This window comes from Peromyscus leucopus, chromosome 1 (assembly GCF_004664715.2).
Source record: "Peromyscus leucopus breed LL Stock chromosome 1, UCI_PerLeu_2.1, whole genome shotgun sequence".
Lineage (NCBI taxonomy): Eukaryota > Metazoa > Chordata > Mammalia > Rodentia > Cricetidae > Peromyscus > Peromyscus leucopus.
Window position 1 is genome coordinate 121,996,862 of NC_051063.1, and position 19,686 is coordinate 122,016,547.

General features: G+C 44.6%; 1 protein-coding gene across 3 annotated transcripts in view; it reads right to left on the bottom strand.

The window, feature by feature from the left end:
* The window catches only part of Adamtsl3 (ADAMTS like 3), a 294,249-nt gene that overhangs the window by 120,167 nt on the left and 154,396 nt on the right, over window positions 1-19,686 (bottom strand). For all 3 annotated transcript variants that reach the window (XR_005089681.1, XM_028873809.2, XM_028873810.2), the window contains exons 8-9: window positions 10,186-10,260; window positions 4,378-4,535 (exon numbers count right to left, since the gene is read on the bottom strand). Coding sequence is in view for 2 of the 3 variants with exons in the window: in XM_028873809.2 (XP_028729642.1) it covers window positions 4,378-4,535; window positions 10,186-10,260 (233 nt within the window). In the remaining variant the exon portion in view is untranslated. The remainder of the gene's footprint in view (window positions 1-4,377; window positions 4,536-10,185; window positions 10,261-19,686) is intronic.

Genomic DNA, 19,686 nt, shown 5'->3' on the forward strand with positions numbered 1-19,686 from the left:
CCTGAGCCCAGTGTCCCTGTGTTCTTATGGAAAGGGCCGGCTATGGAGGCAGGTATGCTTGGTGGTGGTGGCGGCTGAGGGTGTGTGGGTGTGTGTGGGGGGGATAACACGGCTTCCTGAGTGATGATGAAGGAGGAAAGAGGAACATGAAGCGGGTCCTCCTTCTCACCCCTCAGAAAGAGCCAATCCCACCCACACCTTTGCTTTACACATTACACCTCCAGAACTGTAAGAGAGTCTCCTCTCGTGCACACACTCCATCTGTGGTATTCTGTTACTGCACCCTCAGAAACCCTAGGAAGGTACTGGCCCTAACATACATGCTCTCTCTCTCTCTCTCTCTCTCTCTCTCTCTCTCTCTCTCTCTCTCTCTCTCTCTCTCTCTCTCTCTGTCACACACACACACACACACAGAGTGTTCTAAAGCACCTGGAAATATCTGGATTTCACTGCTGCTGCCACCACACTGTGAGGCCATGACAGAAAGGAAAACAGGCAATTAGATACTGCCCCAAACAGCGACTTGGCCAAGAGTATCTACTGCCCACTGGTGGCCAGGTACACATATTGCAGGAGCAGAATCCTATGCTCCAGGGTAAATCACCCCATTGCCACGGAGATGGGACAGGAGCCACCATGAGAAAGTGTGTGTTGTTCAGGAAAACAAGATTATACAGTGAGAAGCTCACAGAAACAAAGAAAAGCATAGTTCCCAGGGACAATCTAGCTCTGAAAATAGGGTCTCTTAAAGAATAAAAACCAGAATTTTTCTTTTCTCCTGGTGAAGCATACGTTACATGTAAAATTACGATAGTTTTCAACAGTTCGTTTAGTAAAAGCCCCGTGTTTATAAAAATCTATGACATAAACTATGAAGACAAACTTAGCCCAGAACACCCTCAACTGTGCTGGCAGTAGCATAGAGGAGGTGGCCTGGGCCCCCCTGCCTCAGAGCTCTGTTTTAGGTGGAAGCCATTTTTATACCAGATGTTCCTCACTGAGTGAGATGGGAAGGGGTACAGTGTAATGCAGGGGACCATCATCAGGAACCCCAGGTGGACGCTTACCCCTCCCTCTGAGCAAAGTCCAGGTGTTGCTTGATCGTGTGATGGTCCAGAAAGAGATGGATGTAAGCAGACAGAGTTCCTTACCTCAGCCACAGCACAGCTGGGCTATACCACACTGTTCTGAACGGGGGAAAAAAAAGTAACTGATGGAAAAGAATATTTCCTAGAAACCCACAGTATTTGGACAAGCTCCCAAGCCAGAGAAAAACAACATCAGAGTCATTCTTACTTCATTTTAAGTGTCTCCAACTTTGCCAGGTCCTCTCCCACCAAGCCCTCCACAGCCGTGGAAGAAAATGGCTGTAGGCACGGAAATGACATTCTGTTTATACACAGTCAGCTGTGTGTAACACCCGCTCTGATAACTATGTTTTTAAACAACCCTTCCAGTCTTGAGGGCCCCGAAGCCCTCCAGACACTGAAGCTGAAATCCAGAGCTGTTTACTCAGTCTTAAAGAGCCAGGGTTCGGAGACAGGGGATGAGGAGACTGCAAAATCATAGTGCAGACTGTGTGCTGTCAAGTCACACTCTGTTAGGAGGAAAGTGTCCATCCGGTTACGAACGTCAGAAATCATCTTTATTTGTGCAAGTGATGTGTGGATTCCTAGCATTAAAAATGACTTTAAGAATCACATATGATAAATGCACCTGAGGCCGCTTTCCCCAAACATGTCCCCTCTGCAATGGTTACTGTAGTTTCACTTTCTGATGTGTTCCTCAGTATTACAAAGGTACACACACACACACACACACACACACACACACACACACACACACACGATGGTCCATGCACATATACATAGCTCATAGAAATGGTTTGTTGGCTGGGGACGTAGCTCAGTTGGTAGAATGCCCTCCATACAAGGACCTGAGTCTGATACCCAGTGCCTGTATTTAAAGCAAAAGCCGGTACACACCTGTAATCCCAGCATTGGAGAGGCAGGACAGGAGAACCTCTGGGTTCACAGGACTGACAGCCTAGCCTAATCAGTGAACCTGGATTGCAATGAGAGATTGTCTTAAAACACAAGGTAGACAGCTCCTAAGGAGCAGCAGCCAGGTGGACTTCCAGCTTCTGCATGCATGAGCACACACATGCACCCACACACAACAGCCCAGGTGGACTTCCAGCTTCTGCATGCATGAGCACACACATGCACCCACACACCAAGCAATATATAGCTCATGAGTATGTGTGATCGTGTACAAAGAATCAACAGGGTCCCTTCAAGTGCTGTCTGTGGTGATACTATAACCACTATCCTGAAATACTAATCTCTGTGGATAGCTCCCCGACTCAATCATCATCTCTTGCTTGGCCAGAGCCCTCTGTACTGACTCAATGAGAATATTGGTTCTCTGAGCAATTAAAAGAAAAAAGTACTGTGTCCATGTGTGTGAGAGAGAGCCAAACAGGAGCACTACACGGAAAGCATAGAATCCATGCTGTAGTAAGAGCTCAGAGAGAGAAGAGACGATCATCATGGCCCCGTCCAGATCTCTGGTCAATGTGACTATCTGAGAACTTGGGGTTGGTGTTTTCAGGATCTCGCACAGAAGTGACAGATACCCATGGAAGCCAGGCAGATGATAAAGACACTTGGAGCAGGGTGAATGGCAGTAGACATCTGTTCCTTTAATGCAATGTGAAGGATGCGACTGGGGAGAGTGTAGACTACCACAAACAAGAAAGTGAAGCCACAACCTCCTTGACATAGAACAAGCCAGCTGCTCATCAGCTCCCTTCCACTTTAAGGGCAGAAAAAAATTAACAACTGATATTTTTATATTAAAAAAAAAAAACCTCTTCATTTTCCAGCATTGATCATTGTCTTAGTTTTTGTTCCTACCGCTGTGATGAAACATGGACAAAAGGGACTTCAGGGAGCAAGGGTTTGTCCTGGATCACAGTTCCAGAGTGCCATCTGTCACACTGGGCAAGACAAGGAGGACGCAGTTTGAAGCCGCTGGTCACATCACATCCACAGGCAGGAAGCAGGGAGGGGTGACTGCATGCTTCTGCTCAGCTCCCTTCACTACACACACAAGCACACAATGTAGGACCCCAGCCAAGGGATGTTCCCACACAGAGCAGAGCTGTGCAGGCTCCCCCTTGGCTGATCACACTGTAGGCTGAAGTAGGACCCTAGGGATGAAGATCAGTTCACAGGTTTAATCAAACCTCTACATGTCTCTCTGGTAGCACCACCAATGTCTCCATAAAACATCCTTTGTCAAATTAATGTGTTGAAAACAAATAGTATAGTTTTTTTTTGAAGTTTCATGGGTTTTTGTGTGATGATTAATATCAAAGGATCAAAACTCAACTAGGAGACAAGCCTCTGGAAGCCTGGGAAGAAATTTCTCGGCCAGGTTGAGATAGGAAGACCCACCCGGATGTGGGTCCTGATTAGTTACAAAGGAAAGGCTCGCTGAGCACTGGCATTCATATCTCTCTACTTCCTGACTGCAGATGTGGTCAGCTACCACATGACCCTGCCGCCATGACTTGCCGCCATGACTTCCCGCCATGATGAACTTACTGTGAGTCCAAATAAACCCTTATTTCCTTCCTAAGTTGTTTTTGTCAGGGATTTTCTTATAGCAACTATAAAAGTAATTAATATCATTTCCCTTCATAAAGGTATAATTGGCAATCAAGGTAATTTTTGCCCTTCTACTAAATTTTGGACGATTTTTCTGGAAATGGTGGGTGAACTCATTCAATGGATTATCGTTTGTTCTTTCATTCCTCGGAAATTTTCTCATACACCAGGTTAGTTTTAACTTGTGTTGCTTTAGAAATAGATTGGTCTCTACACTTAATTCTTTTATACAAGGGAAGATGACTCGACTCTACCTGGAGAGAGAAGTAGGCTCAGGGCTCTGGGGAGACACAGTCTGAAAGGATGCTAGAGCAGGGCTCTTCATCAAATGTGACCCTGATCTTGAATCAGCTGCTGCAGTACAACACACACAGGGCTGAGGACAGCAGGGACAGCCCTATCAGAGGAAGCCTAGGGATGACCCCTGCCCTCTCCTTTTCTTCCCCATGATGCTGTGCTTAGCCATTACCCATCTCCACCGAATTATCTGTGGATTTAAACTGAGCAGGGCACATGGGGGTGATGAATATGAAATTATACTCCCTCTGTAAGAGTGAAGATTGATTCTTAACCCTGAGAGTCTCTACTGGAGCGAGAAGAACAGTTCTTGGGAATGACCTGTTCAGATGGAAACACAGATACGCACTCTGTATGAATTCCCTTGCTATGTTTAAATGGGATGGTCTGAAGATGGTCCATCTACCTTGAAGATGAAATCAGCCATCAGGGGCCCAGGAATCTTGAAGGTTTGTCTGTCAGCACCCTTCTGAAACTCAATCGTTGTGTTTTCTACAACAAAAACCCCGGGGCTGTTGAAGCTGTGTTCTCCTCTGTTTCCTTGAAGTGTTTTTGACTCAATAACTGAAAATTTAAAAAGAAAATTTAAATATGAGAACCATCCTAAAGACATTTGGTTTCAAATGACATTTTTACTAAGTGCAACATCAGTATGTGTGATCAAAAAATATAGAACTATCTACTCAGTTGATGGCATTGATTCATATTGGCAGAATAGATATGTGAACGTTTTAGGGGCTAGCAAGGATTTTTTTTTGGAGGGGCCCAAATAGGTCTACTTAAGTTCTTGGAATCATTTCTACCACAGAATAAAGAGAAAAGTTTTCTTAGTTTATGCTTTTTTATGAGGTATCTAAAAGCCATGTCTCTTACTACCCATTCAGAAGAAAGAAGCTCAATTTTGCTTTCAAGTATTATTCCTTCTTAAGTAAGTATAAATTCATGGAAATCTGTACATAGCTGTCCTGTGTAGTCTTCTCTCCTCTAGTCCATGCGAATCTGGCACAATAGGCAAACCAGGAACTGATGGTGAAATGTGTGCTGTGTTGGGGCAGCTGCTGTTTTTCCGCAGTGCTGAAGAACAGCTTTCCATGTTTCCCAGGATCTCAGCAACATGAAAGAGAATGTGGGAATCTGCAGAGTGATCTGGGAGCAAGGAAAGACACCCACCCCCTAAGCCACAGTGTAGACTTTCTATTAGTTTGATTTGGATGCCTAGGAGAGCTCCAGGGGAGAATGCTTTAGTTCTGAGTTCCTACAGAGGCCTCTGTGGCATCTACAATGGGTGGCAAGGTGGACGGCCCTGGAAATCCATAACCATCCCACCACTATTAAGGAAGAGGATATGCGTCTGTATTCTACTGTCCAAGGGCCGGCTAATTTCTCCCCTCAGGTCTCCACAGTGGGGTGGGGTGGGGGTATGGAGAGTGAGCAAGTAGGACCAGCAGCCTCACACAATAGGAAGTGCCATCAGGAACTGGAGCCTTCTTCTGTGCCCAGATCTTTGCAGCTCATTTATAATTATACATTTTAATATGATATTCATTTTATATGCATGCATCTGTATGTGAGCCCACATGACAGTATATGAACCAAGTGCATGCGGGTGGCCTGTGAAGGTTAGAAGGAGACATCAGATCCCCTGGAACCAGAGTTATAAGAGAGTGTGAGTCGCAGTGTGGGCACTGAACCGAACTCAAGTCTTCTGCAAGAGTAGTAAGTTTAACTGTCGAGCCAACTCTCCAGCCTCTATAAGGACAACTTTAAATATTTTAATCTGTACTAAAAGAAGGAAGGGAGGGAGGGAGGGAGGAAGGGAGGGAGGGAGGGAGGGAGGGAAGGGAAATAAAGAAGGGAGGGAGGGAGGGAGGGCAGAAGGGAGGGAAAGAAACAATGGCTTTAAAGATAACGAATGCCTCCAGCTGTTTCTGACTGAAGGGCTGACACTGAAAACAATCAGCTGCAGTTCCTTTGGAAAGAGGCAGAGCCAAGTGACCAAGAGATTTGTTTAGACTATGGAGGTCAGTGGAACACTCTTAAGGTGGCTTTTAGGTGACTATACATGAGGGCTTATCGATAGCCACAGCACCAAGCGTGTGCCTACAGCAGATGCATGTCTGCAATGTGTACCCGTCTGGCTCAGCATTGCTTTCCTTTGGTCATTAGGGATAGTGCCACAGTTCTATTCATGCTCAGCAGCCAGGACTTGTGGGAAAATTGTATTTTTCCAGTTGGCAGAAGTTTCAACCTATGGCATCTTGGCCTTTCGGGTTATTGTTAATAGAAAATTTGGTTTATTATTATTTTGTATTTTGAAAGAATTTTTTAAATGTGTGTGTGTGTGTGTGTGTGTGTGTGTGTGTATGTTTGTGTGACTGTTGACTACATGAGTGCAGTTCCCACAGTAGCCAGAAGAGGGCACTGGATGTATGCCCTGGAGCTGGACTTCGAGGCAGACGGGAGGCACCATGTGAGTGCCGGGCATCAAACTTAGAGCAGTCAGCACTCTTAGACATTGAGACATCTCTCCAGACCTTTACTGTTTTTAAAATTACATTGACTTATTTATTGGGGTGGCACTGGTGTGGTGACTCTCTCGTCCTATCACATAGGTCCTGGGGACTGAGCTCAGGTGGTTAGGCTTGGCAGCAAGAAGCTTGACCTTCTGAGTCATCTTCCCAGCTGTGTCCAACATATTTAGCGCCAAGGTTTTGCTCTAATTATACTGCTTTTGCATGGACTTTCTTATTGCTTGCATCTGGGGAGGGATGCATGACTGGAAAATCTGGGGCTGTGGGTTCCCTACAATAATGTGGCTAAGATTAGAACACGCTAGAAATTCAGGATCTAAACAGCTCTAGGCATATTGTAAGATGGACTTTCTATAATGAAATTCCATCCCACAACAAAGGGACTTGAAATTAACAGTACCCAGCATTCCCAGTTTTCAATCCTGCAGCCATTTGGAAGGTTGTAGTTACGATGGGCCTTAAAAGAATGATTTATTACTGCAAAATAAGCTTGATTTCAGAAATACAGCTTTTTTAAAAAAATGGTTATATAAAACAAGAAAACAAAACCCCTTCTGTACTGTGAAGTTCAGACATGTAAACTAAGTCCTTTGCAAGGCAGCCAGCAGAGACGGGTGGCTTTCAGAAAGGCTTCCAGAGCTGCCCGTGGGGCTTCAGAAGGGGAAAACTCCAAGCAATAGATCTGTCACTTGGAGAGGAGGGAGCGTTTCTGAACCCTGGTCTCCAGAAGAGTGCCAGTCTCCAGTACAAAGCCAGGCTTCATCTGCCCGCCCAGGCTCGTGAAAACAAGGCTCCCCCCGGGGTGTTTGTCCGTACTTGTTCTGCTTACTGAATGCACATTCTGTTTTTATGCCTTAAAAAAAAAGTCTCTTAAAGCTGGGCATAGTGGCTGACACTGGCAAACCAAGTCCAGAGTCAGCCTGGGCTACAAGCCAGCCTGGGCTACATGGGTAGTTCCAGGACCACCTGGACGACAGAGTGAGACCTTTTCTCAAGACAACACCACAGTCTTCCGCAAGTGAACTTGGGGAGCCACCTTCAGTGTTATTAGGGCAACATACTAAAACTGCATTTTAAACGATTGTTACCGTCGGACTGTCAGGCCAGAGAGTCCCGCCCAGCTGCTTTCCTTCTTTGTGGCCTGTTGGCCTGCCTTCCCAGGACTGGGTGTTGAACCCAAAGCCTCACACTATTATTCCGCTAATTTCCCGCTCCCAACACAAAACATGTTATCTTATCATCCTCAGCCTTTTTACAACAGGATAAGACTGCAATGGTTTTTGCCAATCCCAAATAAAATCTCATCTGTACCCAGGAAACCAACCATCTATTTTTTTTATTTTTTTATTTTTTGTCTCTATAGCTTTCTCTGTGTAGGTATTGCATCTTATGGAATCAGGTGACGTGTGGCTTTTTGAAATTGGCTTCTTTTGCTCAGTCAATATTTTCAAGGATCATCTACCTACATTGTAGCATTCATCAGAATATCATCCCTTTTTATCACCAAATAATATCCCACATGTGTCCTGAAGAGTTTATTAATTCAACAATTGATGGATATCTGCATTGTTCTCATTTGAAGACTAGCAGGCCTAATGTTGCTATGGATATTCAGCACTTTACTTATTTATTATTTATTTATGTAAATATGTATGGATTGGGGGGATTTTTTTGAGATAGATTCTCACATAGCCAAGGCTGGCCTTGAACACCCAATCTTCCTGACTCCATCTCCTAAACTCTGGGATTACAGGTGTGCATCAACATGCTTGGCACTTTTTTATAGTTTTTAGTCCAAATGATTTCTCACGATTTTATTATTGAGATAGATGATTCACAGAATTCAATTGGGATGATTTTTGCTAGTTTCTAAGTGTCATATTTTAATTTACAAGGAAGAAGAGTGCTGAAGACTTTCAAGCCATTAGAAAATGGGTCTCTAAAACGTTCTGATGCTTCACATCAAGAAAAGTCTTGCTTCACTAATGTCAATCATACGGGGCTAGAGAATTTCTCCTTAAGAGCTTATTGTGGGGAGATAGCTCGGTCAGTAAACTGTCTGCTGTATAATCAGAGTGACCTGAGGTGGATTCCCAGCAGCCACAAGAAAACAAACCAAACAGGTACAGCAGCAAGTGCCTGTAAATCTAGCAGAGAGAGGCAGACGCTGGATCTGTGGAGCTTGCTGCCAGCCAGGTAAGCCAATTGGTGAACTCCAGGTTCAGTGAGAGATCTTGTCTCAAAGAATGAGGTGGGGAGTGATTGAGGATGACCTCTGACATCCAACTCTGGCTTCAACATGCATTCTCACCCTACGTGATCATGTACGCATACTGCCCCCCCCCCCACTCACACACTCACACACCTGTGTACACAAACGCAAAGAGTTTAGTGTGATGATAACTTGAAATGTTTGCACATAACCACTTTGTTGAAAACGTTTCTCAGGATATTTGTGGGTAAAATATTAGTTCTGGATGGGGAAGCAAGCATACATACTACCCAAACTGTGAGACTCTTCTAGCCCTGAGAAATTCTTATGATTAAAAAAAAAAAACTATTCTATGGTGGTGGCCTAAAAAAGCAACTACACAGTATTTTGACTCAGTGACCTTGACTGTGTGGCTTCATGGGAGTGTCTCTTGTTCTATATTGCAGAGCTAGCCAAATTCAATCAGCGGGGTGGAGAGATGGCTCAGTGGTTCAGAGAATGGACTGCTCTTGCTAAGGACCTCCCGGCAGCCATGCTGGGCAGCTCACAACTTCCTGCAACTCCTGCTCCAGAGGTTTGGGTGCCACTGGCCTCCTTGGGGACCTGCACTCATACACACACATCCCCTACACATACACATAATTTAAAATAATAAAAATAGGCCTTTAAACCCAACACACTTCTTCAAGCTCAGAGTCCAGCCTATCTGAGACTTACTATCTTCTGGACACAACTAAGAAAGCCTGAGGCTATAAGGACACCATGGCAGACAGGGAGAAAACCCATGACACTTCCAGCTTCTGGACATACTAAGACACCAAACACTCCTACGGTAAGCGATGCCATCTGACATTGGCATAGAAAGACCTCTCTTGCGCTTCTTTAGCTACTCTCCATATCCCACAAATCCTTCACCAGCTTTCACTAACACCTGGACTGGAAGTCATGATAAATCAGCAGCAAAGCTTGTCCTTCCAGGTCAAAGGTCATTGATGAGGTCTTTATTTAATTGTTTTATTTTTTTTCTTTTAGTCCCAAACTTCTGGCATCTCTAGAAGATCCTTGAATCCTTGTACACTTTTGCATACAATTTGATTTTCTCTCTCATGGGGAGATTAAGCTCAAATTTACATCCTTTCCACCTAAAAGTACAAGAACAATTTATAGCATGTGTGCGTGTGTGCGCATACACACACACACCATTAATAATCCAAGAAGAAAGAGTGGGAGAGAACACAGGAAGGGTTTGAGGGAGAGCATCTGGGAAGGGCTGGGTAGACAAAAGAGAGGGGGCAAAGTGATGTAATTCTATTCCAATTCAAAATGTATTTAAAATATTTCCTAGAGACACAGACTGGTTGCGTATACAGGATAGAAATCCCCATCATAAACAAGGAAGTGGGTTTTTATTTGTTTGTCTGATGTTGCTTTCAGGAAATTTTGTAACATGCTAAGTTGAAATTCTACTTACAGAGACGGGCAGGTCCTTTCACGGTAATTCTCACGCTTCGACTGCCCAAAGGAACAGCAATCACATTTTCTTCTCCTAGAAAAGTGCACAAGACAAATATAATCAAAACTCATGTGCTGAAGACCCATGGGTGTGAGCCATTGGGTTAAAACCCGGGCAGTTCCTCAGAACGTTGAGCAACCATGTAACCAGTGGTTCCGCCTCTGGGTAGACCATGTAACCAGTGGTTCCGCCTCTGGGTAGATGCCTGTCAGAACTGAGAGCAAGGACTCAACTCACACAAGAGTTTGCACATCCACAGTCACAGCAGCACTGTCTACAGCAGCCGAAAGGTGGAGGCAAGTGGCCGGCCACATAATCACACCTATGCTGTACCCGCAGGTAAAGCAAATTCTGACACAGGCTCTCACAAGGCTCAGTCAGGAAGAAACTATGCTAAGTGAAACAGAACAATGGTAAAAGGACACACAGCCAAGTCCACACAAGCAGAAAGTAGGTTACTCAGGTGTGGGGAGGGGAAGAGGGAAATGGGGAGGTTTTCTAAGTGGGTAAAGGACATTCTAGAGACAGGTGATGACGATGGTTCCCCTGAACCATACGCTTAAAACGACTAAAATGCTGGTCACGTGGACGTGAGGGATGGTTCAGTTAGGTCCTTGCAAGCATGAGGAACCTAAGTTCAATCCTCAGCACCCACACAGAAAGCACCAGGCATGGTGGCATATGCTTATAATCCAAGAACTGGGGAAGCAGAGACAGGAGAACCCCTGGGGTTCAGTGGTTAGGCAGTACAGCCTATTGGTGAGCTCTAGGCCAATGAGAGACTGGCTCAAAAGAGGTGGATGGTACCTGAAGTTATCGCTGACCTTCACATGCATGAGCACGCACCTGTGTATGATTCCCCTAACACACCCGCATGTGCATGATTCCCCTGACACACCCACATGTGTATGATTCCCCTGACACACACACAAAATGGTTAAAACAGTCACTTTCAAGATATATATATGTATATATATACATATATATAAATCATAATTTTAAAAATTCATACCGTATAACCTCATACTAGAACTGTGTGTTTCCGTATTGCATTCTCATGTATGTGTAAGCTGCAGCAATACATACAACACTATATTACATGCACATGTTACACTATACAATGTGTGAGTGGGAAGATGAGAGTGTACACATATGAGTGTGAGGCAGAGGATTGTGTGGTTGCTCATTAGTGAGTAACAGCAAAGCATTTCAGTTCCTCTGTCCTCCAAAGGTGATGGGGAGCTCACACCCAGCTGCTGGTGGTGATCACCTCTGAGAGAGACTGAGAACTGGGGGGTGGGCGTAGAGAACATGAGTTCACGCTTTCTGATTTTTCTGTAGTAAAATGTGCTTTTTATAGACTATAAGTCTGATACATACTTTTAATTAAGTCTAAGATTTAAATTGGATAGGTCAAAGCTGAAACAATGGGTAACAGCAAAAAAGACAAGGGTCAAGAGTTTGGCTGGGAGAGTTTTAGAAAAATGTTCAGCAAAAAGTTCCATCTCAGATGACAGAAAGAATGAGAGGTGTCAGTGACAAGTTCAGGGTCAAAGCAACTCTGAAACCCTCACCAAAATAAAAGGCAGCCCAGAAACTCTGAAACCCTCACCAAAATAAAAGGCAGCCCAGAAACTCTGAAACCCTCACCAAAATAAATTGCAGTCCAGAAACTCTGAAACCCTCATCAAAATAAAAGCAGCCCAGAAACGGATGCATATGAGCCCATTTGATTAAAGTTACAGATAAAAATATTGAATAATACATAGCAAATAATCCCTGAATTCTATCAAAAGAACTGTACACACACACACACACACACACACACAAGCTATTAATATACTAGGTAACCAGAGGAGCATAGGCTGGCTTAAAATCATCTCTATAGATAGAAAGCATTTTCTAAAATTCTGCATACATTGCTCATACCAGTCTTATTAACACCAGGAATAGAAGAATTATCCTCCGTTTGGTAAAGAACATTAGGGCCATGGCAGACTCAATGGTAAATAGCTAAAATTATTTCCAGAGGGAAAAACAAACATCATCATCACCATTATTTTTCCTGTAGATTCTTGTCAATGGAATCTGGGAAAAAAGATCTTAAAACACTGTAGCCATAAAAGAAAAAAATTAAGTTCAAGAGATATTCTGATATTACAAGATGGCTTTCAAAAATTTCATTTTCTAATTACATATTTAAAGATATTTTATGTATCTAATGCTATGTGATATACATTATGCAAATATAGTGCATATTATGCTATTGCACAGCATTATGTGTTGCAGAATATTATTTTCACTGTGTAAAGATGTGTTGCATTTGTTTGTGCTGCATTTGTTTAACTATGTAAAGATGTGTTGCTGTTTTACCTTGTCTGCCTAAGGCACCTGATTGGTTTAATAAAAAGCTGAATGGCCAATAGCTAGGCAGAGGAGGGATGGGGGGGGCTGGTAGGCAGAGAGAATAAGTAGGAGGAGGAATCTAGGCTTGAGGGAGAAGAGAGAATGGGAGAGAAAGAAAGGGAGACACCTGGGACCAGACAGACAGACATGAAGTAAGACATACAGAACGAAGGAAAGGTAAAAAGCCCCAGGCAACATGTAGATGAAGAGAAACAGGTTAATTTTAGTTTAAAAAAAGCTAGCCAGAAACAAGCCTAAACTAAGGCTGAGCACTCATAACTAATAATAAGTCTCCATGTCAGGATTTGGGGGCTGGAGGTCCAAGAAAGACTGCTAGGCATACACACACGCATAGCAGAAGTAAATTCAATAGCAGTGAGCATGCTTGGCATCATGCTGTGCCTACAGACACAACTTCCCACTACAAAGAATGAGGCTCTTTAGAGAGCCAATCACAGTTTGATCAAAAGATAAACACTATATCATCATTGCACAGCAACTTTGAGAACTCAAGGAATCTCTTAAAGACAATTGGAGTTGGGGCGAAAGGACATGGGGCTAAGTCCAAGGGTCCTCAGGTTGGCAGCAACGAGACAATCTAAACATTAATAAAAATAATGACGGCAGTAGAGCGAGTCACACAAAATACATTGAGAGCAGTGAGTTCAAGTGATACTGGGAAAGTACTGTAAGCTACATGCAGCGCATGCTCAGAACCAGTTTTTGTTTCCAAAATCGGTAAACAGAGAAAAGCATGTGTCAGGCCTTTCCATACAAACCACACTGCATAGAACCAGACAGTTGATGGAGGGATGTCTCTCTTATGGGAGTGTGTGAGCATATAAATGAAGAATAGGCAGAATGTGTCGTATGACAGATCTTCAGCAACCAAAGAGCCTCCAGAAAGAAGTCACGGCAAGCTTCCTGACATGATTCGTTAGGAACTCCAGACATCAGCGCTAAGGAACTCTCACCCCAGCAGACAAGAACAGGGTTTTAGGGGGAGTCCCGATTTCATGCAAACAGGACACAAACAGAGGGAGCAATGGCTGTGTTGAGTCGGTATTGAAATGCATCGTGGAGAACAGAGACTAGATGACAAATGACAATTCTCTTCAAGTAAATGTCAAGAGGAAAGAAGAAAAGAGCAAAGCCAGGCATAGCGGGACAGGCCTTTAAGCTCAGCACTCACTTGGGAGGCAGAGGCAAAGGCAGGCGGATTTCTCTGAGTTCAAGGCTAGCCTGGTCTACATAGTGAGTTCCAGGACATCTAGGGCTACATAGTGAGACCCTGTCTCAAAAAACTAAAAGAAAAAAAGAAAAACAGATTCCAAAGAGACCAAAGGAAACTCCTGGCCTTATTTGACAACTAATTTGAAGAAATAAAATAAAAAATAAAAAAAAAAAACAGCAACAAACAAACAATGGAGTAAGAACTTCTACAGAGCAGATGATGAGCAAACATTGTAGTAAGCAGCATTTCACGCCCTGGAAATTAACCAAGGGCTTGCAAAGGTCTGGGCAGTAATTACTCAAGAAAAACATAGGGTAAGAGCAGCAAAGACTGGGATATCAACTTATTTCTTTCTATCTTCCCTGTTCTCCACCATCACAGTAACCTTTATAAAAAGCCCTTAACCTGAGTGAGGGCCAGCAGCTTGCCAGACCCTGCAAGACTTGGAATGGCTTTGGAGCTCCTTAAAAGCCCAATTCCCAGTGGTCATTACTTGGCTTGTGTGGTCGTTGCCTGGAAGACCCCACTCACTCAGCCGCCTGAACCTGACCTGTGAGCTTGCCCAGTGCGACTCGCCTCCCCATGGGAATTTGACCAAAACAATCAGAAGTTTTTGTTTAATATCAAGGCTATATGAGGTCACTGGCAACTACCAAAAACCCTCAGTGGAAGAGCTGGAAAACCACGTCCAATATACTCCTGGGAGTGGGTGGCCATATGCATGTAGGGCGGTTATTGTATGTAGGGTGTCGTATGTATGCAGGGCAGCCATATGTATATAGGGTGGCCATATGTATGTAGGGATGCATGCTTACCCAGAAAAGCCTGCAAAGGTCTTGAGCTCTCATCTGTTAACCCTGAAGCAGATAGTGAAGGTTAGAACAAAGCTGTCAACTACCTGGTTGCCTGTTGGAAACATATCTCAACACACACACACACACACACACACACACACAGAGAGAGAGAGAGAGAGAGAGAGAGAGAGAGAGAGAGAGAGAGAGAGAGAGAGAGAGAGGAAGAGAGAGAGAGAGGAAGAGAGAGAGAGAGAGAGAGAGAGAGAGAGAGAGAGAGAGAGAGAGAGAGAAAGAGAGAGAGAGAGACTAGAGAAAATAATCAGACACATCTAGAACATTGAACATTCTGTGGGACAACTAAAACTAAAAAAACTTTAAAAAGGCAATACCATAGAAAATGTTTTCCACATTAAAAAAAACAAAAAGAGCAAAAAGATTTTAAAAACTAAATACACTGAAGGAAAGGACTGGTCCATGCATGAGTCAAAATATGCTTCAGCACATCTGGTTCATGCAGTGCTGACAGCTTACTTTGTGTACCTACAACTAAAGTGGTGAACAATGGACAAATGCGGCTTATGGTGCAAATGCAGCATCAATATTGAGCCCACGTACAAGATCTACAGTCACTACATTAGTTACTGTATTATTAGTATATTAGTTAGCAAGTTCTACTTATATTGAAAAATTAAGAGAATCAACAGATTAAAACTCAGTAAATAAAAGAAAGTGGGAACATTTTTTTCCCTCTACCCATATGTATGTGTGTGTGATGTGAATGTGTATAACCATCTCTGCAAGTGTGGCGACGCCCACATGTGTACATGGGCACATGGAGACTCAAGGTTGACATCAGGAGTCTTCCTAGGTGGTTCTTTATTCTTTGAGGCAGGGTCTCTCAATCAAGCCTAGCGCTTGCTAGCCAGCTTGCTCCGGGGATTCCCCTTCTGGCCTTGTGATGATGAAATGACAGGTGTGTGACCATAGCAACCTGACACTTACATGGGGTTTGGGGATCCAAGATCTGCTCTTTTTGCTCGAAGGGCAAACATTTAAGTGCTGAACCATCTCCACAGCTGAAGAAAAACTTTATGTGGCCTGATTGGGCACGACTCTCTAAGCACTTGTTTGTATGGAAGGCTCACAATGCATCACGCAGGTGTTGGACACACATGCACAGCAAACAGCTGTGATAGAGGGAACTGCTAAAGAGCAGACGTGGTTGGGATTGGTGGGTGAAAGCACGCCAACTTTATACTATACATTGTTGATCTATATTGCATATACTCAAACACTTCACCTTTGAAGGGCTGTAGCAGGCCCGAGCTCGGCAACCTGGCATGTCTGACAGGTTTTGTCCTTCCCCTTCCCCTCTCCTTTTCTAAAAACAGTTAGATTACGTTCTAAGCTTCCCCCAAAGTCCTTCCCCTTATTTGGCTACTGACTCATTCTGGAGATAAAACACCAAGGCCCAACAATCAAAATTCTTTATTTGTCCAACACGTTCAATCAGCATTTATCTACTCACCCTAGTGCAGACTCCCCCTTTTCTCCTTAAAAACCCACTCCTGCAGAAACATCTGTTGGGGGCTGGAGAGATGGCTCAGCAGTTAAGAGCACTGGCTGCTCTTCCAGAGGACCAGGGTTCAATTCCCAGCACCCACATGGCAGCTCACCCCCGTCTGTAACTCCAGTTCCAGGGGATCTGACACCCTCACACAGACATACATGCAGACAAAACACCAATGCACATAAAATAAACATATAAATTATTAAAAACCAACACCTGCTTGCTGTCTGCCTTTGTCAAGCCTCCCCACCGCCTTGTCCCTCTGGAGTAATAGTTCTCCTTTTGCTGAGAAGCTGGTGTCTGGGTGTGCCCTGTACTGACTGGGGGCAGGGGGGAGGCTGGCAGGGGAGGGTGGAGTCAACCTCCCTTCCAACTCCTGCCAAGAAGGACCCACCAATGTGATCACCCTGTAGTTTCTTAGACTATGATTGCTCACATTGCCTGTTGACTATTTTTGTTTTCTTGGCCAGGACAGTCTTGACTTTATGAGCAAACACGTAGCAAATTATATATAATGAAAACAGCTTTAAAACATATTTTTGGCCGGGCGGTGGTGGCGCATGCCTTTAATCCCAGCACTCAGGAGGCAGAGGTAGGCGGATCTCTATGAGTTCGAGGCCAGCCTGGTCTACAAAGTGAGTTCCAGGAAAGGCGCAAGGCTGCACAAAGAAACCCTGTCTCGAAAACAAAACAAAACAAAACAAAACAAAAAAACATATTTTTGAACACACAAAACAAAAACTTCCTTTGAGTAAAAAAAAAAAAAAAAAAAAAAAAAAAAAACACGCTACTGTAGCAGACCAGTCAGAGTGAATAGTGTCACTACAAATGTAGGCTGTAGTATCTTTGAGGAGTGTGTCACACCACTGCCACACTGTCATGTGAAGCTGTGCAGGCCAGAGGCCCTGACAGTTTACTCCGGGCAGGGGGTGGAGGGGATGGTTCCTGAGCCTCCCACTCTGCCCTCACAGTGGACTGCAAAGGCAGCCAGAGAGGTTTGGAACAGGGCGGAGGCAGGGGCATCCTAAAAGGGGACCCTTCTGCAGAGCTTGACATCTTCAGATTCTAGGGAAAGTAATTCCACCCTGAAATCCAAGTGCTTCTTCCAAACCAGAATCCTTTGCTTCAGGGACCAGTCTGTCTGTCTCAGTCCCTGGCACATTAAAAAGTTAGCACACAGACACATGGATTAGGGGAACAGAAAAGAAAACCCAGAATTAAACCCACACAGCTGCCTGCTTTTGTTGTTTGTTTGTTTGACAAAAATATACATTGGTAAAAAAGTGTCTTCAAGAAATGGTTCTGGGAAAACTGGATGCTCTCATGGACCTTCTCATCCCATCTCTCCTCCCTTAAGACCTTGCCCTTCCTCTCTGTTCCCTTTCTACTTTCATCTCTCTCTCTCTCTCTCTCTTTCTCTCTCTCTCTCTCTCTCTCTCTCACACACACACACACACACACACACACACACACACACACACACACACACACCATTTCATCCTATGTATGATTCACCAGGAAGCCTGCTGCAGGTTCCTGTTCACCTTCAGTGATCCGGTCCCAGGTTGGAACCAGAGGACCTGCTTGTCCGGCAGCCCCCAGTGCTGCTGAGGACGCTGTACCGTGACACCCCATGGGGCCTATAGCAAGGGCAAACTCAAGGTTACACAGGGCAGAAGGGGAGGCTTGGTGTGATCACAAATGCTGAGCACTGTGTCTTCAATGACTTGTATCGAGTGCCACAGTCTGGCTCTGATGTATGAACCCTGTGAGGCTGAAGCATTGGGGGGCGGGAGGCAGAGGCCTCAGGTATTGCCTAGAGGACCTAAAGTGCCTTGAGGTGGGGCTGTCAGGGGATGGTTGATGAGTTTCAGAAAAGCCTGTCCGTGCGGAGGAGCAGGCTGTCTCGGAGGCTCTGCTCTGTAGAATGAACAATGATGAAAAAGCAGAGGCGGCCTACGTAAACAATCTCTCAAACACTCGGCAGCAGAGGTCGGTAAAGGATTTGGGTGGGAATAGAGACCGGTGCGTTTAAAAGAATTTTCTTGATCGAGTCATAAGAGAAATAAATGATGAAAACACATTTCATATAAACATAAAATTATGCACTCGTATATTTTGATATGCACGTGTGGACCTATACGCATACACACATCTTAAAAATTACACTTTCAGGATGGGAGAGACCTGGTCCCGGGAAGCCCTGGTGGGAAAGGGAGGGGAGATAAAGCAGAGCCTGAGGGGTGGAGTGAGGTCTCTGAGGAAACGGAGGGGCTGGAGTCCAGAGTCCAGATGGAGGGATTAATTAGCCTTGGAAAGGAAGGCAGCCTGTGCCTCTGCAGCGGGAGGGGCGTGGGGAACTGGAGCAGCTGCAGGGCGAGGCCTCTGCTGATGGTTTCTGGGTTTTATTGGAATTTTTTTTTTTTTCTGATACTCTTTGGAACCTAGAATACAATCACTTTTTATCTCTTCAATTTATTTACATCTTTTTCAGTCCTGGAAATTGAACTGAGGGTCTTCACATTTGGGGAAATGCGCTCTCGTCTACCACTCAGCTAGATCTCCAGTCTTCCTCTTTAGATTCCGAGACAAGCTCTCACTAAGTTACCAGGGCTGGCTTTGAACTCATGCTGTACCCAAGACTAGCTTAGAACTTGCAATCTTCCTGCCTCAGCCTCCCGAGCAGCAGGGATTATTGGACCATGCCATCAGGTCTAGCTTCGCAATCAGGGGTTTCTAGTCATAGACCATACATAAAGTACATTTCTTCATATAGGCCTGCGTATGTTAGCTTTCTGTCTCTGTAGGGAATACCTGTAGTCAGAACAGCTGTATTTTGGCTTCTGGATTTGGAGGTTCCAGCTCACAGCCCCGTTGTTTGGACCTGTGGTGAGGTACCTCATAGTACTGAGTGCACAGTGGAATGAAACTGCTCAACTGTTGGCAGCTGGGAAGCCGGGAGGGGGAGACCATCCCAGGGCCCCAGTATCCTTTTTGATAGCAGGGCCCAGCATGAGCGAGGCACGTGGTATGTGCCTGTAATCTCAGCAATAGTGGAGCTGAACCAGCATGATGGCCACAAGTGTGAGGCTAGCCCACACTACACAGTGAGATTCTGTCTCAAGAAAGGAGGGAGAAAGAAAAAAGCAGATTTGTTGACGTAACTCCTAACCTCCTCCACTAGGCTCCACCTCCTAAAGATGCCTCTCTCTCGCAGTAGCTACAGCCAGAGGCTGGTGACCAAGCACAGTGTACTCTGGGAGGGGTGGCGGGGAGCAGTTGAGATTCAAACCATAGTACTGAGGTTTATACACTGCTAGTTGGACAGACGACGTGGTGGCCCTTGATTCACAAATTTTAGATCATTCATGGCTATAATGCATTTGCTTTTGCTGCTTTTTACCTACAAGCTGTTCATTCTGGTTCATTTTGCCTTGCTTCCCAGGGTTTCCTTG